At 57.6% G+C, this 21,503-nt stretch overlaps 2 protein-coding genes across 3 annotated transcripts; one reads left to right on the forward strand and one right to left on the reverse strand.

The window, feature by feature from the left end:
- Positions 1 to 474: 474 nt before the first annotated feature.
- On the forward strand, positions 475 to 6,205 carry FAM3A (FAM3 metabolism regulating signaling molecule A; the record flags this gene model as incomplete). Its single annotated transcript, XM_069882289.1, has 7 exons — positions 475 to 504; positions 1,181 to 1,308; positions 2,793 to 2,851; positions 3,521 to 3,571; positions 3,927 to 4,011; positions 4,105 to 4,231; positions 6,060 to 6,205. Coding segments are annotated over 7 exons (579 nt in total), but the record flags the coding sequence as incomplete, so codon positions are not given.
- On the reverse strand, positions 6,153 to 21,355 carry G6PD (glucose-6-phosphate dehydrogenase). Of its 2 annotated transcripts, none has more exons than XM_069882286.1 (13): positions 21,270 to 21,355; positions 20,192 to 20,313; positions 17,819 to 17,856; positions 16,865 to 16,973; positions 15,906 to 16,123; positions 14,671 to 14,826; positions 14,455 to 14,580; positions 14,270 to 14,363; positions 12,885 to 13,071; positions 10,936 to 11,171; positions 10,013 to 10,089; positions 8,589 to 8,681; positions 6,153 to 7,917 (listed from the first exon to the last, which is right to left on the reverse strand). In XM_069882286.1, exons 1-13 carry the CDS (start codon positions 21,322 to 21,324, stop codon positions 7,827 to 7,829), a joined length of 1,602 nt encoding a protein of 533 aa, XP_069738387.1. In that variant the 5' UTR covers positions 21,325 to 21,355; the 3' UTR covers positions 6,153 to 7,826. The 2 variants fall into 2 exon arrangements, with proteins under 2 accessions (XP_069738387.1, XP_069738386.1); XM_069882285.1 differs by having other exon boundaries at positions 20,192 to 20,331.
- Between the last annotated feature and the right edge of the window lie 148 nt (positions 21,356 to 21,503).

Genomic DNA, 21,503 nt, shown 5'->3' on the forward strand with positions numbered 1-21,503 from the left:
CCCTTGACCCCCCCAAAAACCACCCTTGACCCCCCCCAGCCCCCCAGATCCCTCCTTCATTCCCCCCCCTTGGCCCCCCCTGAACCCCAAAACTCATCGATCCCTCCAACTCCCCCCTTGGCCCCCCCCAAACCCCCCCCCGCCCCCCAACCCCCCCCAAATCCCCCTTTTGACCCCCCCAACCCTCTTTTGACCCCCAAATATCCCCCCCGCACCCCAAAACTCCCCCCCGATCCCCCTAAACCCCCCTTGACCCCCAAATCTTCCTGCCCCCCCCCCCTTTGACCCCCCAAAACTCCCCTTTTGACCCCCCCCACCCCCCTTGGCCCCCCCAACCCCCTCCCTGTATCCCCTCGACCCCCACAAACCCACCTTGAACCCCCAAATCGTCCTCCCCCCCCCGCCCCCCCTCATTTTTGGGGGGCCCTGAGCTGGGGGGGGGGTCTCTAACACTGCCCCCCCCCCCCTCCTTCCCCCCCCCAGGTCCTGAGAGCAGCGGCACCGGTAAGGGGGGGGGCAGTGATTTTTAGGGGTGTACAGGGGGGTTTTTGGGGGTGCAGATCGGGTTTTGGGGTTCGGGGGGATTGGGGGGAGCCCCCTGACCCCCCCCTCTTCATTTTTGACCCCCCCTTATCGTTTTTGACCCCCCCTCTTCGTTTCATCCCCCCCTCACCCCTCCTTGTGGGCTGTGTTGGGGCCATGAGGGGTCGGGGTGGGGGGCAGTGATTTTTGGGGTGTACAGGGGGTTTTTGGGGGTGCAGAGGGGGGGTTGGGGTACGGAGAGATAGTGGGATCCCCCCCTTTTCCCTTTCGACCCCCCCTCTTCATTAACCCCCCCATACTCCTGTGGTCTGTGTTGGGGGCCATGAGGGGTCGGAGTGGGGGGGGGGCAGTGATTTTTGGGGTGTACAGGGGGGTTTTTGGGGGTGCAGGTCGGGTTTGGGGGTTCGGGGGGATTGGGGGAGCCCCCTGACCCCCCCTCTTCATTTTTGACCCCCCCTCTTCATTTCACCCCCCACTTACTCCCCTTGAGGCCTGTGTTGGGGGTCATGAGGGGTCGGAGTGGGGGGGGGGGGGCAGTGATTTTTGGGGGTGTACAGGGGGGTTTTTGGGGTGCAGGGCGGGTTTGGGGGTTCGGGGGATTGGGGGGACCCCCCCTGACCCCCCCTCTCCGTTGCAGCCCCCCCGCGCCCCCCCCGGCACCCCTGCGGGCTCCCCCGTTCCTGCCCCCCCCGGGCACTTCGCCTTCCGCCTCCTGAGCGGCGCCGCCAACGTCATCGGGCCCCGCATCTGCCTGGAGGGGCGCGAGTCAGTGCAATTAACCCTAATTAACGCTAATTAGCCCGACTAACCCTCCTAGCGTCTCGGCGCCCCTACTTACACCTCCCTACCCGCTCGTTAAGCGCAATCGCTCCCGTTAGCAGAGCCTGCACCCGCTTGGAGAACAGTGAGTCAGTACTAATTAGTTCTAATTAATGCTAATTACGCTAAGTAAAGCTAATTAGCCCTAATTATAGTATCTCGTCACAGTTAATTACACCCCCCTACCTACTTGTTAAGTGTAATTTCTAATCATTACCAGATTATATAATTATCAGACCCCCCTGTTTGCTTGGAGGGGCGTGATTGAGTGCTAATTAGCTGTAATTAACTCTCGTTAGCCCTAATGACCACTCCTAGCATCTCATCAGCTCTAATTACACCTCACTGCCCCCTTGTTATCCCTCATTCTCAGTCCGTTACCTGGAAGAGCAGAAGTTAGTCCTAATTAGTGCTAATTAACATTCATTACTACTAATTGATACTTATTGCTGATAATTAACATTGCTTAATCCTAATTAGAACTTGCTGAAGAGCAACAGCGAGTGGCAATTAAAGACATTTAACCCTAATTATTCATAACTATCCCCAATTATTGCTATTCTCTAATTACTGCTAATTACTCCTGTGTTAGCATTAGTATTTTCTAATTACTGCTAATTACTCACTAGTAACTGCCAGTCATCCTAATCAGTTCCCATTGTCCAGACTTCCACCTCATTATTACAAATTAGCCTTCGTTATCTCTAATTATCCTCTTATTGCCCTTGCTTTCTTTAATTATCTCTTGTTACCGCTAATTAAGTCTTATTATTATTGTCCCTGCCCCTCATTATCTCCTCCTTACTTTCGTAGTCACTATTAATTACTCCTAATTGCACCATATTAATCTCCATTAGTACTAATTTTTTACTAATTATCTTTACATCGCCATTAATTACCCCTCATTAATCCCTCGTTACCACGATTACCCTAATTACCACACATTATATCATTGTTATCATAATTACTCTTCCTTAGACTAATTATTTCCTGATTGCTTCCTGATTATTGCTTTATTACCACTAATTAAGCATAATTACTCCCTGATTAATTTTTATTACTCTTAAAACCCACTAATTAATCCTAATTAGTCTTAAATACCTTTAGTTATCCTTGATTACCCATCAATAATTCCTCCTAATTACCATAATTACTCTGTATCAACCTCAACTAAGCTTTAAAACCTCGTAATTACTTCTTGTGGGTTAATTACAATCATTAATTAACACTTTGCCACTAATGACCCTCATTAATCACCACCCTATGCTCTTAATTACCTTCTAGACCCCTTTAACCCCTTAATACCCCTCTCTAATTACCCCCCCCCCTCCATAATTACCCCCCCCTCCATAATTACCCCCCCCCCCATAATTGCCCCCCCCCCCGACACCCTGCCCAGCATTAATTAATGTTTACTTAATTAATTACAGGTTAATGAGCTCGGGGAAGAACAACGTGGGGCGGGGGCTCAACATCGCCCTGGTTAACGGTGCTGGGGGGGCAGAAAAGGGGGGTGGGGGGCAAATTCGGGGGTGGGGGGGCAATTCTGGGGTCCAGGGGGGCAAATGGAGGGGTAAAAAGGGGGGGTTGGGGGGTAAAAGGGGGGGTTGGGGGCAAATTGAGTGGGTGGGGCAATTCTGGGGTCTGGGGGGGCAAATGGAGGGGTAAAAAGGGGGGGTTGGGGCAAATTGAGGGGCAATTCTGGGGGTTTGGGGGTAAAAGTGGGGGTTGGGGGCAAATTAGGGGGTGGGGGGGCAATTCTGGGGTCCAGGGGGGCAAATGGAGGGAGAAAAGGGGGGGTTGGGGGCAATTCTGGGGGTTGGGGGGTAAAAGGGGGGGTTGGGGGGGCAAATTGGGGAGTGGGGGGGCACTTCTGGGGTTCAGGGGGGTAAAAGGGGGGGTTGGGGCAAATAATGGGGGTGGGGGTGGACGTTTTGCCCTCCCCGGGGTAGTTTTTGGACCTCCCCTTCCTTTTTACCCCCCTCTTTTTTGCCCCCCCTATTTGCCCCTGAACCCCAGAATTGTCCCCCCTACCCACTCAATTTGCCCCCAACCCCCCCTTTTACCCCCCATTTGCCCCCCTGAACCCCAGAATTGCCCCCCCACCCCCCAATTTGCCCCCCACCCCCCTTTTTACCCCCTCTTATTGCCCCCCCAGGGGTCAGTGGGGCCCTCATTGCCGCTCAGGCCTTTGACATGTGGGCTGGAGGTGAGTGTGTACGGGGGGGGGGGGCACCCCTTTATCCCCCCCCTTTTCCCTCCCCTGCACCCCAATTTCCTCGTGAACCCCTCAATCATTTGAGGGGGGTCCCCTCTTTTTACCCCCCCTTTATTGCCCCCCCCTTTTGTCTACCGCCCTATTTATTTGCCCCCCATTTTATTGCCCCCCAAAGATTCTCAGCCATGTTGATTTGTGACGCATGGAGGGGGGGGGGGCACCCATTTACCCCCCCCCTTTCCCCCCCCCTGCACCCCAATTTCCTCGCGAACCCCTCAATCATTTTGGGGGGGGGGTCCCCTTCTTTTGAACCCCCCCCCATTTTATTTCACCCCCCTCTTTCCAGACAACGAGGAGCTTCTCAAATTCCTGCGCCCGCTCCACGAGGGAACCTTGGTGCTGGTGGCTTCGTACGATGACCCCGCCACGAAGTAAAAAGGGGGGGGACCCTAAATTTTGGGGTGTCTGGGGGGGGGTTTGGGGGTTCAGCCCCCCCCTGAACCCCCCTAACTTTCCCCTTAAAGGTTAACGGAGGAGACGAGGCGGCTTTTTGGGGAGCTGGGGAGCGCGGCGGCCAAGGAGCTGGGGTTCCGGGACAGTTGGGTGTTCGTGGGGGCCAAGGGGGTGCAGGACAGGAGCCCCTTCGAGCAGGTAGAGGGGAACCCCGAAATTTGAGGGGGGGGACACCCCAAAATGGGGATTTTGACCTGAAAAATGGGCTTGGGAGCCCCCAAAATGGGGATTTTGACCTGAAAAACGGAGCTGGAGTTGCTAAAATGGAGCTGGGGATGCTAAAAATGGGGATGGGGACCCCAAAAACAGGGATTGGGACCCAAAAAATGGGGGTGGGGACCCCAAAAATGGGGATTTGGACCCCAAATACGGGGATTCAGACCCAAAAATGGGCTTGGGGGCCCCCAAAATGGGGATTTTGACCTGAAAAATGGAGATGGAGACGCGAAAAATGGAGATGGAGATGCTAAAAATGGGGGTGGGGACCCCAAAAATGGGGATTTGGACCCTAAAAATGGGAGGGGAGCACCCAAAAAAGGGGGTTGGGACTTAAAAAAGGGGGTGCAGACCCCAAAAATGGGGCTGGAGATGGAAAAAATGGGGATTTGGACCCAAAAAAGGTGGGTGGGGACCCAAAATTGGGGCTGAAGGTGGCAAAAATGAGGATTGGGACCCAAAAAATGGGGGTGGGGACCCCAAAAATGGGGCTAGAGATGGATAAAATGGGGGTTCGGACCCAAAAACGGGCTTGGGAGCCCCCAAAATGGGGATTTTGACCTGAAAAATGGAGCTGGGGATGCTAAAAATGGGGGTGGGGACCCCAAAAACGGGGATTTGGACCCTAAAAATGGGAGGGGGGCACCCAAAAAAGGGGGTTGGGAATGAAAAATGGGGGTGTGGACCCCAAAAATGGGGGGAGATAGAAGATGGAGTCTGAAAATGGGGATTTGGACCCAAAAAAGGTGGGTGGGGACCCAAAATTGGGGCTGAAGGTGGCAAAAATGGGGATTGGGACCCAAAAAATGGGAGTGGGGACCCCAAAAATGGGGATTTGGACCCCAAATAGAGGGATTCGGACCCAAAAATGGGCTTGGGAGCCCCCAAAATGGGGATTTTGACCTGAAAAATGGGGCTGGAGACGCCAAAAATGGAGGTCGAGGTGGCAAAAATGGGGACGGGGACCCCAAAAATGGAGGGGAGGCACCTAAAAACGGGCATGGGGACCCCAAAAAGGGGGATTTGCACCGGAAAATGGGGATTCAGACCCCCAAAATGGGGCTAGGAATGGGAAAAATGGGGGGACCCCAAAAATGAGGGTGAAGATCCCAACAACGGGAGCCAGAAGTGGTGGGAAGAGCCCAAAAATGGGGACAAAGCCCCTCAAATGAGGAGGGAGCCCTAAAAATGAGGGGGGAGCACCCCAGAAATGGCACCTGTAAGGGGGGGACCCCAAAAATGAGGGGGAACCCCTAAAATTAGTGGGGAGATGCCACCAATGGGTCCCCAAAATGGCAGGAAGAGCCCAAAAATGGGGACAAAATCCCTCAAATGAGGAGAGAACCCTAAAAATGAGGGGGGTGTAGCTCAGGATTGGCATATTTTATGGGGGGGACCCCAAATTGAGGGAGGGAACCCCAAAATTAGTGGGGAGATGCCACCAATGGGTCCCCAAAATGGCGGGAAAAGCCTAAAAAATGGTGGGAAGAGCCCAAAAATGGAGACCAAACCCCTCAAATGAGGAGGGGACCCTAAAAATTAGGGGGGGAGGAGCCCAGAAATGGCACCTCTAAGGGGGGGACCCCAAAAATGAGGGGGAACCCCTAAAATTAGTGGGGAGATGCCACCAATGGGTCCCCAAAATGGCGGGAAGAGCCCAAAAATGGAGCCCAAACCCCCCAAAAGAGGAGGGGACCCCAAAAATAAAGACGGGGGACCCCTCAAAATCCTCTTTTTTTTCCCCCCCCAGCACGTGCGGAACAGCCGCAGCTCCAACAAGTACGAGGGGTGGCCGGAGGCGCTGGAGATGGGGGGCTGCGTCCCCCGCCGCACCCCACAACCCGCCTGAGGGCACCCCGAGAGCCGGGAGCCCCAAAAATAAAGGGGCGAGACGGGGATGGTGCCCGCGCTCCCAGTTTGGGGGGGATGGGGGGGCTGGAACCCATTTTATGGGGGGCTTGGTCCTATTTTGGGGGGCAAGGAGGGGCTGGGGACCCATTTTTGGGGGGGCAGGAAGGATATGGGGTGATTTGGGGGCCCTGCTTGAGGGGATGTGGGGTTTGGGGTCGAATTTTTTGGGGCAGAAGAGATTTTGGGGGGTTTGGGGTCTCATTTTGGGGGGCAGAAGGGATTTTGGGTCCCATTTTGGGGGGCTGAAGGGAATTTTGGGGGGTTTGGGTCCCATTTTTGGGGGGCAGAAGGGATTTTGTGGGGGTTTTGGGTCCCATTTTGGGGGGCAGAAGGGATTGTGGGGGGTTTTGGGTCCCATTTTGGGGGGCAGAAAGGATTTTGAGGGGGTTTTAAGTCCCATTTTGGGGGGCAGAAGGGATTTTGGGTCCCATTTTGGGGGGCTGAAGGGAATTTTGGGGGGTTTGGGTCCCATTTTTGGGGGGCAGAAGGGATTTTGTGGGGTTTTGGGTCCCATTTTGGGGGGCTGAAGGGATTTTTGGGGGGTTTGGGTCCCATTTTTGGGGGGCAGAAGGGATTTTTGGGGGTTTTGGGTCCCATTTTGGGGGGCAGAAAGGATTTTGAGGGGGTTTTAAGTCCCATTTTGGGGGGCAGAAGGGATTTTGGGTCCCATTTTGGGGGGCTGAAGGGAATTTTGGGGGGTTTGGGTCCCATTTTTGGGGGGCAGAAGGGATTTTGTGGGGGTTTTGGGTCCCATTTTGGGGGGCTGAAGGGAATTTTGGGGGGTTTGGGTCCCCTTTTTGGGGGGCAGAAGGGATTTTTGGGGGTTTTGGGTCCCATTTTGGGGGGCAGAAGGGATTTAGGGTCCCATTTTGGGGGGCAGAAGGGATTGTGGGGGGTTTTGGGTCCCATTTTGGGGGGCAGAAAGGATTTTGAGGGGGTTTTAAGTCCCATTTTGGGGGGCAGAAGGGAATTTTGGGGGGTTTGGGTCCCATTTTTGGGGGGCAGAAGGGATTTTGTGGGGGTTTTGGGTCCCATTTTGGGGGGCAGAAGGGATTTCTGGGGGGGCAAATGGAGTGTAGAGGCTCTGTGGGGCAGATCTATGGGGCAGAGCGGAGTGCAGAGGGTCCGTGGGGCAGATCTATGGGGCAGAGCGGAGTGCAGAGGCTCTGTGGGGCAGATCTATGGGGCAGAGCGGAGTGCAGAGGATCTGTGGGGCAGATCTATGGGGCAGAGCGGAGTGCAGAGGCTCTGTGGGGCAGATCTATGGGGCAGAGCGGAGTGCAGAGGCTCTGTGGGGCAGATCTATGGGGCAGAGCGGAGTGCAGAGGGTCCGTGGGGCAGATCTATGGGGCAGAGCGGAGTGCAGAGGCTCTGTGGGGCAGATCTATGGGGCAGAGCGGAGTGCAGAGGATCTGTGGGGCAGATCTATGGGGCAGAGCGGAGTGCAGAGGCTCTGTGGGGCAGATCTATGGGGCAGAGCGGAGTGCAGAGGCTCTGTGGGGCAGATCTATGGGGCAGAGCGGAGTGCAGAGGATCCGTGGGGCAGATCTATGGGGCAGAGCGGAGTGCAGAGGCTCTGTGGGGCGGCGCCGTGGGTCGCCGTGGGTCAGGGCGCGTGGGGGTTGACCCAGCGGTAGGTGCCCTCGTAGAGGAACCCGGCGCGTTTCAGCAGCTCGTCCGCCTCGGGGGGACCCCGACTGCCGGGGGGCAGGGTCAGCGCCTGCCCCATAGCGCCCCCCCTGCCCCATAGCGCGACCCACAGCGCCTCCCCTGCCCCATAGCGCGACCCACAGCGCCCCCCCTGCCCCATAGCGCGACCCACAGCGCCCCCCCTGCCCCATAGCGCGACCCACATCTCAGCCCCTGCCCCATAGCGCAACCCACATAATCCCCCCTGCCCCATAGCACAAGTGATCCTCAGCCCCACGTCTACCCCGTAGCCCCCCCAAACCACCCCATAGCCCCCCCAATCACCCCATAGCCCCCCCCTTCCTGCCCCATAGCCCCCCCAAACCACCCCATAGCCCCCCCAATCACCCCATAGCCCCCCCAAATCACCCCATAGCCCCCCCTTTCTGCCCCATAGCCCCCCCAATCACCCCATAGCCCCCCCTTTCTGCCCCATAGCCCCCCCAATCACCCCATAGCCCCCCCAAATCCCCCCATAGCCCCCCCTTTCTGCCCCATAGCCCCCCCAAACCACCCCATAGCCCCCCATTCCTGCCCCACAGCCCCCCCAAACCACCCCATAGCCCCCCCAATCACCCCATAGCCCCCCCCAATCACCTCATAGCCCCCCCAATCACCCCCCAGCCCCCCCCAAACCACCCCCCGGCCCCCCCCCTGCCCCCCAGGAGCCCCCCCCCACCTGCCGTGCTGATAGGGGATCGGCCGCTCCTGTTGCTCCTCGATGCGATGCAGGAGGGGGGTGAAGATTCTCCAGGCCTCGCGCAGCTCGTCGCTGGGGACCCCGAAAACCGACCCTTGACCCCAAATCCTCCCCCGAACCCCCCAAAACCCCCTCGAACCCCCAAATCCCCCCCTCGAACCCCAAAATCTCCCCCTCGAACCCCCAAATCCCCTCCCTGAACCCCCCAAATCTCCCTTTTCAAGCCCCAAACCCCTCCCTGAACCCCCAAATCCCCCTCGTTGAACCCCAAAATCTCCCTCTCGAATACAAAAATCCCCTCATCTAACCCTCAAATCCCCCTTGAACCCCAAAATCCCCTCCCTGAACCCCAAACCCCTCCCTTGAACCCCATAATCTGCTTGTTGAACCCCCAAATCCCCTCCCTGAAGCCCCCAAATCCCCCTTCAACCCAAAATTCCTTTGAACCCCCCAAATCCTCCCTTGAATCCCAAAAATCCCCTCCCTGAACCCCCAAATTCCCCACTGAACCCCAAAATCCCCCCTTCAGCCCCTAAACCTCCTCCTCAAACCCCCAAACCCCCCTTTGAACCCCAAAATCTCCTCTCAGAACCCCCCAAATCTCCCCCTTGAACCCCAAAATCCCCTCCCTGAACCCCAAAATCCCCCTTTGCACCCCAAAACTCCCCTCAATCCCCCAAATCCCCTCTCTGAACCCCCCCAAATCTCTCTCTTCAACCCCCAAATCCCCCTTGAACCCAAAATCCCCTCCTTGAACCCCCCAAAATCCCCCTTTGAACCCAAATATCTTCCCTGAACCCCAAAATCCCCTCTCTGAACCCCCAAATCTCCCTCTTGAGCCCCAAAACCTCCTCATTGCACCCCAAAATCCCCCTTTGGACCCCAGAATCGCCTCCTTAAACCCCCAAATCCCCCTTCTGAACCCCCCAAAATCTCCTTTGAACCCCCAAATCCCCCTTTGAACCCCAAAATCTCCCACTTGAACCCCAAAATCCCCTCCCTCAACCCCAAACCCCCCCGAACCCAAAATCCCCTCTGTGAACCCCAAAATCTCCTCTCTGAACCCCCAAATCTCCCTCTTGAACCCCAAAATCTCCTCTCTGAACCCCCAAATCTCCCTCTTGAACCCCCAAATTTCCCTCTTGAACCCCCAAATCTCCTCTCTGAACCCCCAAATCTCCCTCTTGAACCCCCAAATCCCCTCTGAACCCTCAAATTCACCCTTTGAACCCCAAAATCCCCTCCCCAACCCCCTCCTGAAGCCCCAAATCCCCTCATTGAACCCCAAAACCCCCCGAATCCCGCAACCCCCCAAAACCTCGAACCCCCAAACCGCCCTCGAACCCCAAAAATCTTTCTTGAACCCCCAAATCCTCTTCTTGAACCCCCAAACGGGCCCCAACCTGCGCACAAAGTGCATCTGGTTCCCACAGAAAACGTCCAGGATGAGGCGCTCGTAGGCGTCCGGGAGCTTCACGTCCTGGAAAAAAGGGGGGGCACGAGGTTTTGGGGGGTTCCTAGAGGTTTGGGGGGGTCCAAGGGTTTTGGGGACCCCCCTGTACATGGGGGTTTGGGGCTTGGGGGGGCTGCTATCTTTCATTTTTGGTGTCTCCACCCTCATTTTTTGGGTCCTTCCCTCATTTTTGGGGTCTCCACCCTCATTTTTTGGGTTCCTCACCCCATTTTTGGCATCTCCACCCTCATTTTTTGGTTCCTTTCTTCATTTGTGGTGTCTCCACCCTTATTTTTTGGGTTCCTCGCCCCATTTTTGCCATCTCCACTCTCATTTTTGGGATCCTCACCCCCTTTTTGGTGTCTCCACCCTCATTTTTGGGTCCTTTCCTCAGTTTTGGCATCTCCACCCTCATTTTTTGGGTTCCTCACCCCATTTTTGGCATCTCTACTCTCGTTTTGGTGTCTCCACCCTCATTTTCTGGGTTCCTCACCCCATTTTTGGTGTCTCCACCCCCATTTTTTTAGTTCCTTTCCTCATTTTTGGTGTCTCCAGTCTCATTTTTGGTGTCTCCACCCTCATTTTCTGGGTTCCTCACCCCGTTTTTGGTTTCTCCACCCTCATTCTTTGGCTCCTTTTCTCAGCTTTGTGGTCTCCACCCTCATTTTTTGGGTCCCTCACCCCATTTTTGGCATCTCTACTCTCATTTTGGCGTCTCCAGCCCCATTTTTTTGGTTCCTCACCCCATTTTTGGCATCTCCACCCTCATTTTTTGGCTCCTTTCCTCATTTGTGGTGTCTCCACCCTCATTTTTTGGGTTCCTCAGCCCCCTTTCGGTGTCCCCACCCCCATTTTTGGGGTCCCCCCCCCTACCTTGTAGCGGTTGCCGTAGGTGAGGTCGAGCTCGGACTCCTCGGGGTTGAAGAACATGCCGGGTTTCTTGGTCATCAGTTTGGTGTAGACGGCCTCGTCGGGCTGGACTCGAACCACCAGCTCGTTTCGTTTGCACTGACGCCCGAAAATGTCACCGGGGACCTCCCGGAACTGGAGCCGAACCTCGGCCTTGCGCTCGTTAAGGGCCTTCCCGCAGCGCAGCACGAAGGGGACCCCTGGGGACACCAGCGTTAGCACCATCCTCACCACCAAACCCCCCCTCAGCATCGTCATCCTCATCAAACCCACCCCCCTCAGCATCGACACGGGCCTCGTTCTCCTCAACACCATCAAAATCATCATCGTCATCATCGTTAACGGCATCAAAACGACCTTCGCCACCATCGGCGTCGTCAAAGCCGCCACCGGTGTCATCGTCGTGGTCGTCAACGTCGTCATCGTCATCGCCGATGTCATCAAAGTCGCCGTCGTTGGCATCGGCATCGGCGTTATCGCGGTTCTCATCACCGTTGGGGTCACTATTGGTGTATCATCTTTATCACCTTCATCATCTTCATTGTCTTCATCCTCTCCATCGTCATCATCTCCATTGTCTTCATCCCCATCTTTATTATCTTCATCATCTTTATCACCTTCATCATCTTTGTCACTTTCATCACCTCCATTATCTGCATCATCTTGTCTTTATCATCTCCGTTATCTTCATTATCTCCATCATCTTCACCTTCATCATCATCACCTTCATCTCCACCACCTTCATCATCATCATCTTATCATCTTCATCACCTTCACCTTCATCAATCACCTTTATAACCTTCATTGCCTCCACCACCTTCATCGTCATCTCCATCATCTTCATAACCATCATCTTCATCACCTCCATCATCATTTTCATCACGTCCATCATCTTCATTGTCATCATCTTCATCACCTTCATCAGCTCCATCATCATCCTTTGTCACCTTCATCACCATCTTCATCACCTTCATCACCATCTTCATCACCTTCATCTTCATTACCTTCAACATCACCTTCATCATCTCCATCACTTTTATCACCTTCATCATCGTCTCCATCACCTTCATAACCCTCATCACCTCCATCGTCTCCATCATCTTCATCACCTTGTCTTCATCTTCATCATCATCATCATCTCACCTTCATCATCTTCACCTTTGTCGTCTCTATCACCTTCATAAACCTCATCATCTTCATCATCATCTTCATCTTCATCACCTGCATCATCTTCACCACCTGCATGGATCTTGTCACCTTCATCACCTTCATCTTCACCATCACCTTCATCACCATTTCCATCACCTTCATCATTGTCTCCATCATCACCTTCATCACCATCTCCACCACCTTCATAACCCTCATCACCTTCATAACCCTTATCACTTCCATCATCATCTTCATCACCTTCATCATCCTCATCTCCATCACCTTCATCAACTTAATCATCTTTATAACCTTCGTTGCCTCCATCACCTTCATCATCTCCATCACCTTCAATCATCTCATCACCTTCATCATCACCTTCATCTCCATCACCTCCTTCATCATCTTCATCACCCCCTTCATCACCTTCATTGTCTTCATCACCTCGTTTCCATCACCTTCATCAACTTAATCATCTTTATAACCTTCATCATCATCTCCATCACCTTCAATCATCTCATCACCTTCATCATCACCTACTTCTCCATCACCTCCTTCATCACCTTCCTCACCTTCATCATCTCCATCAATTTCATCACCTTCATTGTCTTCATCACCTCCATTATCACTTTTATCATCATCTTCAGCATCTCCATCACCTCCGTTATCATCATCTCCACCATCATCTTCATCGCCTCCATCACCTTCATCGGCTCCACCACCTCCCTCCCCCTGATCCCCCCGTCCCCCCCCGTCCCCCCACTCACCGTCCCACCTCTCGTTGTCGACGTGGAGGACGGCGGCGGCGAAGGTGGCCGTGGTGGAGCCGGGGGGCACCGTGGGGTCGTCCAGGTAGCCCCTCTGGGCCTCGGGGGGGCCCCCGGGGTCCCCCACGTACTGACCCAGCACCACGTCCTGCGGCTCCACGGGGCGGATGCACTTGAGAACCTTCACCTGAGGGAACCACAACGCGGGGATGGACAACGCGGGGTCTGCACCCTCGGGTTTGGGGTTCCTCACCCCACTTCTGGGGTCTCCAGCCCCATTTTTTGGGTTCCTCACCCCAGTTTTGGTGTCTCCACCCTCAGGTTTTGGGTTCCTCACCCCATTTTTGGTGTCTCCACCCTCAGTTTTTGGGTTCCTCACCCCATTTTTGGTGTCTCCACCCTCATTTTTTGGGTTCCTCACCCCAGTTTTGGGGTCTCCACCCTCAGTTTTTGGGTTCCTCACCCCACTTTTGGGGTCTCCACCCTCAGTTTTTGGGTTCCTCACCCCATTTTTGGTGTCTCCACCCTCAGTTTTTGGGTTCCTCACCCCATTTTTGGTGTCTCCACCCTCATTTTTTGGGTTCCTCACCCCAGTTTTGGGGTCTCCACCCTCAGTTTTTGGGTTCCTCACCCCAGTTTTGGGGTCTCCACCCACGTTTTTTGGGTTCCTCACCCCAGTTTTGGTGTCTCCACCCTCAGTTTTTGAGTTCTGCACCCCAGTTGTGAGGTCTCCACCCTCATATTTGGCTCCTTTCCTCAGTTTTGGCATCTCCACTCTCATTTTCTGGGTTCCTCACCCCATTTTCGGTGTCTCCACCCTCATTTTTTGGGTCCTCACCCCAGTTTTGGTGTCTCCACCCTCAGGTTTTGGGTTCCTTACCCCAGTTTTGGGGTCTCCACCCCCATTTATTGGGTTCCTCACCCCAGCTTTGGGGTCTCCACCCTCAATTTCTTGATTCCTCACCCCTTTTTTTGGTTCCTCACCCCATTTGTGGTGTCTCTACCCTCATTTCTTGGCTCCTTTCCTCATTTTTGGAATCTCCACTCACATTTTTTGGGTTCCTCACCCCATTTTTGGTGTCTACACCCCCATTTTTTGCATTCCTCACCTCATTTTTGGTGTCTCCACCCTCATTTTTTGGCTTCTTTCCTCAGTTTTGGCATCTACACCCCCATTTTTTGGGTTCCTCACCTCTTTTTAGGTTTCTCCACCCTCATTTCTTGGCTCCTTTCCTCATTTTTGGAATCTCCACCCCCATTTTTTGGGTTCCTCACCCCATTTGTGGCGTCTCCACCCTCCACGTGGGGCTGGGGGGCAACCAGGAGAACGTGGGGCTGGGGGGCAACCAGGAGAACGCGGGGCTGAGGCCCGGGAGCCCCCTGACCTTCTCATCCCGGACGTCGTCGGGGTCGGTGGAGGCCGGTTTCTCCATGGCCACCAGGCAGAGCATCTGCAGCAGGTGGTTCTGCATCACGTCCCTGCGGGATCGGGGCGAGCGGTGGGGTCGCAAACCTCCTCCCGGAGCTCCTCGGGGACCTTTTTTTGGGGGTTCCCGTCCCCGTCCTTCACCTGATGATCCCAAAATCATCGAAGTAGCCGCCGCGCCCCTCGGTTCCAAAGGGCTCCTTGAAGGTCACCACCACGCAGGCCACGTTGTCGCGGTTCCAGATGGGCCCGAAGATCCGATTCCCGAACCTGGTGGGAGGAGGAGAAGAGGTCGGGATGGAGGTCAGAGCTTCTCCAGAGCTTCTGAGGGGTCTCCCGTCGCCTCGCGGTGGCTCCGACCTGAGGACCATGAGGTTCTGGACCATCTCCTTGCCCAGGTAGTGGTCGATGCGGTAGATCTGGTCCTCGCGGAAGAGCTCCCCGAGGTGCTTGGAGAGGGCGTCCGAGCTGGCCAGGTCCCTCCCGAAGGGCTTCTCCACGATGATCCGGTTCCACCTGCCACCAGAGCCGCGGGGAGGGGGGACGTCAGGGTCCCCAGCCGGGTTCCTCGGGGGCCCCAGGGTCCCAACCCCAACGTTCCCGCTCAGCGCCGCTTCCTGGAGGACCTGGAGGGGTCTCCGTGAGCTCCAGGATGTCCCCACGTCCTCCTCGAGGTCCCCACGTCCTCCTGGACACACTGGACATCCCCCTGATGTCCCCACGTCCTCCTGGACCTACTGGAAGTCCCCATGATGTCCCCATACCCTCCTGAAGCTTCCTTGATGTCCCCACCTCCTCCTGGATGTCCCCTGATGTCCCCACATCCTCCTAGACATCCTCCTCGATGTTCCTATGTCTTCCTCGACATCCCCACATCCTCCTCGATGTCCCCACAACCTCCTAGATGGCCTCCTAGATGTCCCCACGTCCTCCTTGATGTCCTTCTGGATGTCCCCGCGACCTCCCAGACGTCCTCTTAAGATGTCCCCACGTCCCCCTCGATGTCCTCCTAGATGTCCCCATGACCTCCTAGATGTCCTCCTCGATGTTCCTACATCCTCCTCAACCTCCTAGACGTCCTCCTAGATGTCCCCACGTCCTCCTCGATGTCCCCATGACCTCCTCGATGTCCCCACGTACTCCTAGATGTCCTCCTCGATGTCCCCACGTCCTCCTCAATGTCCTCCTAGATGTCCCCATGACCTCCTCAATGTCCCTACGTCCTCCTCGATGCCCTCCTAGATGTCCCCACGACCTCCTAGACGTGCTCCTCGATGTTCCTATGTCCTCCTCGACCTCCTAGACGTCCTCCTAGATGTCCCCACGACCTCCTTGATGTCCCCACGACTTCCTAGACGTCCTCCTCGATGTCCCCACAACCTCCTCGATGTCCCCATGTACTCCTAGACTTCCTCCTAGATGCCCCCACGACCTCCTAGACGTCCTCCTAGATGCCCCCACGACCTCCTCGATGTCCCCATGGCCTCCTAGACGTCCCCACGTCCTCCTTGACGTCCCAGTGTCCTCCTTGACGTCCCCCTAGATGGCCCCCCGTCCCCCTAGACGTCCCCCCCGCCCCCGGTGGTGTCCCCTACCCTCCCCCCATGCACTGGTGCCGGATGAGGCGGGTGACGGGTTCGTAGAGGCCCGGGGGCAGCGCCAGGTAGAAGAGGCGATGGGCTTGGTGGCCACCGGGGAGGCCCCTCAGGTGGCCCTCGAGGGCGCGGAACGCGGCCTCCTCGCCGTACTGGCCGCGCACGAAGCTCTGCAGGGAGAAGAAGGCGGCCAGGCGGTCCTGGTCCTCGGGGGACGCCTGCCCAGGGAGAGAAGGGAGACGGAGAAGGTGAAAACGGCGGAGAAGGTGGACAACGCGGAGAGAGAGGACGTCGAGATCACGGAGAACGCGGAAGGGAGAAGAGGGAGATGGTGGAGGACGCAAAAACATCAGGGGATGGAGAAGATGGAGATGGAGAAGAGCAAGAACATGGAGAACATGGAAAGGAGGAGATTGAGAAGGTGGAGGACATGAAAACATCAAGAGATGGAGAAGATGGAGAAGGAGAAAAGCAAGAACATAGAGAAAGAGAACAGGGAGAACATTGAGAACGTGGAAGGGAGAAGAGTGAGAAGGTGGAGGACATGAAAACATCAAGGGATGGAGAAGATGGAGAACGAGGACGGGGAGAACATTGAGAACGCGGAAAGGAGAAGATTGAGAAGATGGAGGAGGTGAAAACATCAAGAGATGGAGAAGATGGAGATGGAGATCAGCAAGAACATGGAGAACACGGAAAGGAGAAGATTGAGAAGGTAGAAGAGGTGAAAACATCAAGGGATGGAGAAGATGGAGGAGGAGAACATGGAGAATGTGGAAAGGAGAACATTGAGATCACGGAGAACGTGGAAGGGAGAAGATTGAGATCATGGAGAACACTGGAAATCTGGAGAACATGGAAGCACTTAAGGACATCGTGGACCTCCAGGGATAAGGAGGAGAAGATGGGGACCTCCCGAAGGCCTCGAGGTGTCCCCAGGAGGGGACGCGGGGACCCACCTTGAGGTAGGGCAGCGTGCGCTGGCGCAGAAGCTCCACCGAGAGCTCGGAGCGGGCGAAGCCGACGACGCGGGTGACGTCGGGGAGGAGCCCGTCCCGGAAGAGCCACCTGAGCCCGGGGGACACGGACATCACCGGGGACGCCACCTGAGACCGGCCCAGGGGCCGCCACGGGGACCTCGGTGGCCCTGGGGACCTCAGTGATGCTGGGAGCCTTGGGGATCCTGGTGGCCTTGGTGGCCCTGGGTGATGCTGGAGGCCTTGGGGATCTCGGTGGCCCTGGGGACCTCGGGGATCCTGGTGGCTTTAGGGACCTTGATGGCCCTGGTGACATTGGGGACCTCGGTGGCACTGGTGGCCCTGGGGACATTAATGATCCTGGTGGCCTTGGTGGCCCTGGGAGATGCTGGTGGCTTTGGGGACCTTGATGGCCCTGGTGACCCTGGGGACCTCAGTGATGCTGGTGGCCTTGGGGACCTTGGTGGTGCTGGTGGCCTTAGTGACCCTGGGGACATCGGTGATGCTGGTGGCTTTGGGGACCTTGATGGCCCTGGTGACATTGGGGACCTCGGTGGCACTGGTGGCCCTGGAGACCTTGGGGATCCTGGTGGCTTTGGGGACCTTGATGGCCCTGGTGACATTGGGGACCTCGGTGGCACTGGTGGCCCTGGGGACGTTAATGATCCTGGTGACCTTGGTGGCCCTGGGAGATGCTGGTGGCTGTGGGGACCTTGATGGCCCTGGGGACCCTGGGCACCTCAGTGGCCCTGGGCACCTCAGTGATGCTGGTGGCCTTGGGGACCTTGGTGGCACTGGGGACCTTGGGGATCCTGGTGGCCTTGGTGACCTTGGGGACCTCAGTGAAGGTGTCGGTGGCCCTGGTGGCCTCGAGGACCTCGGTGGTGGCCCTGGGGACCTCAGTGAAGGTGTCGGTGGCCCCCGTGCTGCACCTACCAGACCGTGGGGTAGATCTTCTTGCGGGCCAGATCCCCCTGCGGGAACACAGCAGCTCAGGCCCCGCCCCCTCCGCTAGCCCCGCCCCCTCAGGTGACCCCCACCCCATATAAGGCTATAGAGGCCTTGGCCACGCCCCCTCAGGTGACCCCCACCCCATATAAGGCTATAGAGGCCTTGGCCACGCCCCCTCAGGTGACCCCCACCCCATATAAGGCTATAGAGGCCTTGGCCACGCCCCCTCAGGTGACCCCCACCCCATATAAGGCTATAGAGGCCTTGGCCACGCCCCCTCAGGTGACCCCCACCCCATATAAGGCAATAGAGGCCTTGGCCACGCCCCCTCAGGTGACCCCCACCCCATATAAGGCTATAGAGGCCTTGGCCACGCCCCCTCAGGTGACCCCCCACCATATAAGGCTATAGAGGCCTTGGCCACGCCCCCTCAGGTGACCCCCACCCCATATAAGGCTATAGAGGCCTTGGCCATGCCCCCTCAGGTGACCCCCACCCCATATAAGGCTATAGAGGCCTTGGCCACGCCCCCTCAGGTGACCCCCACCCCATATAAGGCTATAGAGGCCTTGGCCACGCCCCCTCAGGTGACCCCCCACCATATAAGGCTATAGAGGCGCTGGCCACGCCCCCTCACGTGACCCCACCCCTTATAAGGCCACAAAGGTGTTGACCACGCCCCCTCACGTGACCCCCCTGCCCATATAAGGCTACAGAGGTGCTGACCCCGCCCCATCACGTGACCCCGCCCCTTAACAAGGCTACAGAGACGCTGGCCACGCCCCCTCACAGGGTTACATGGAGGCGTTGGCCCCGCCCCCCCGCCTGGCCCCGCCCCCTCCGGGCTCCTTCCCCATTAACCCCATTAGCTGAGTCACTTGGCGTTGGGTAATTAGCCTCGTTGGGTAATGAGGGGGGGTGGGGAGGGGAGGGATTAACCCCTGCGGTGCCAGAGAGACCCACGGCTGCCCCATAGACACAAACGCCGCCCCACGGGGCCCCCCAACCTGCCCCATGGACCCCCCACTGCCCCATAGAGCCCCATAGAGCCCCCCCAGTGCCCCACAGAGCCCCCCCATTGACCCATAGATGCCCCCCCACTGCCCCATAGAGCCCCCCCCACTGCCCCCATAGAGCCCCCCCCACTGCCCCCATAGAGCCCCCCCCACTGCCCCACAGATGCCCCCCCACTGCCCCATAGAGCCCCCCCAGTGCCCCATAGAGCCTCTCATAGTGCCCTATAGATCCCCTACACTGCCCCATAGATGCCCCCCTACCCCATAGAGCCCCCCCAGTGCCCCATAGACCACCCATAGTGCCCCATAGACCCCCCCCACTGCCCCATAGAGCCCCAAAACCGCCCCACAGCCCCCCATAGCAGCCCAATGTCTCCCCACAGAACCCCCCAGCACCCCAAAACTGCCCCATAGCACCCAAAATCGCCCCCAGCACCCCAAAACTGCCCCATAGCACCCCAAAACCGCCCCATAGCACCCCAAAATCGCCCCCAGCACCCCAAAACTGCCCCATAGCACCCCAAAACCGCCCCATAGCACCCCAAAATCGCCCCCAGCACCCCAAAACTGCCCCATAGCACCCAAAATCGCCCCCAGCACCCCAAAACTGCCCCCCAGCCCCCCATAGCAGCCCAATGTCTCCCCACAGAGCCCCATAGCACCCCAAAACTGCCCCATAGCACCTGAAAACTGTATCATAGCACCCCAAAACTGCCCTATAGCACCCCAAAACCGCCCCACAGCACCCCATAACACCTGAAAACTGCATCATAGCACCCCAAAACCACCCCATAGAACCCCACAGTACCCCAAAACTGCCCCCCAGCGCCCCATAGCAGCCAAACATCTCCCCACAGAGCCTCATAGCACTCCAAAACTACCCCATAGCACCTGAAAACTGCATCATAGCACCCCAAAACCACCCTATAGCACCCCATAGCACCCCAAAACTGCCCCACAGCACCTGAAAACTGCATCATAGCACCCCAAAACTGCCCCATAGCCCCCCATAGCACCCCAAAACTGCCCCATAGCACCCCATAGCAGCCAAATGTCTCCCCGCAGAGCCCCATAGCACCCCAAAACTGCCCCACAGCACCCAAAATCGACCCCCAGCACCCCAAAACCGCCCCATAGCACCCCAAAACTGCCCCATAGCACCCCAAAACCGCCCCATAGCACCCCATAGAACCCCACAGCACCCCAAAACTGCCCCATAGCCCCCAAATGCCTCCCCACAGAACCCCATAACGCCCCCCAACTACCCCATAGCACCCCAAATCTGCCCCATAGCCACAAATTGCCCCCCTATCCCGCCCCCCCCAGCCCCCCAAAAGCTCACGGAGGCTCCGAAGATGATGAAGAGGTGGGGGTGACCCTGCAGGAAGGCCCCGTCGCGGCTCAGCTCCTGGCGCAGCATCCCGCACACCTCCGAGCGGCTCAGCTCCGGCCCCGCCATCCCGCCTGGGGGGCACCAGCGAACTTGGGGGGCGGGAACGGGGCGGGGGGGGCAGGAATGGGGCGGGGGGGGCAGGATAAAGGGGTCAGTGGGGCAGGAATGGGGCGTGGGGGGCAGGAATGAGAAGTTGGGGGGCAGGATAAAGGGGTCAGGGGGCAGGAATGGGGCATGGGGGCAGGAATGAGAAGTTGGGGGGCAGGATAAAGGGGTCAGTAGGGCAGGACTGGGAGCTTGGGGGCAGGATAAAGGGGTCTGGGGCAGGAATGAGAAGTTGGGGCTGGATAAAGGGGTCAGGGGGCAGGAATGGGGCATGGGGGGCAGGAATGGGAAGTTGGGGGGCAGGATAAAGGGGTCAGGGGGGCAGGATTGGGAGCTTGGGGGCAGGACTGGGAAGTTGGGGGGCAGGACTGGGGTGTGTGTGGGGCGGGGCTGGGCAGGGGAAGAAAGGAATGGGGTGTGTGGGGCGCCTGCGGGGCAGGACTCGGAGCTGGGGGGCGGGGACGGGGCGTGTGGGGTGACAGCGGGGCAGGACGAGGACTTGGGAGGGCAGAAACAGGGGGACCCCCCCCAAATCCCCCTCCTAACCCCCCAGTTCCCCCTTAGACGCCCCCCAATTCCTCCCCCAGCCCCCCAGTTCCCCCACTGGACCCTGAATCCCCCTCTCGGCCCCCAATTTCCCCCCCCCACTGACCCCAATTAACCCCCAAATGACCCCAATTCACCCCCACCCCCCCTAAATTCCCCCTCCCAGCCCCCCATTTCCCTCCTTACCACCCCTAAACCCCCCTCCCGACCCCCCAATAGCCTCTTAGACCCCCCCAATACCCCCTAGAGCCCCACAAAACCCCCCAAATGACCCTAATTGCCCCCAATCTCCCCCCTCCCAGCCCCCCAAACCCTCCCTGGGACCCCTAATCCCCCTCCCGGCCCCCCCCAGCCCCGTTCCCCGCACCCCCCGCACCTGTGGGCTCCGCACCCGGAACGGCCTCTCCCCGGACACTCGCCCTGCTCCCCATTTCGCTCCCGCCCCGGGTCCCCGCGGCCAATGGGGGCGCGGGGGGGGCCCGCGGCCACCAATCAGCGTTGAGATTCGAGCCGGGGGGCGGGGCTTAGCTCCCTCCCTCCCCCTCCCACCCGGGAACGGCTCGACCAATCAGCGTGGAGCGTCTCGCGAGGGGGCGTGGCCTCGGCTCCC

The sequence above is a fragment of the Phaenicophaeus curvirostris genome, unplaced genomic scaffold, assembly GCF_032191515.1.
Source record: "Phaenicophaeus curvirostris isolate KB17595 unplaced genomic scaffold, BPBGC_Pcur_1.0 scaffold_101, whole genome shotgun sequence".
NCBI lineage: Eukaryota > Metazoa > Chordata > Aves > Cuculiformes > Cuculidae > Phaenicophaeus > Phaenicophaeus curvirostris.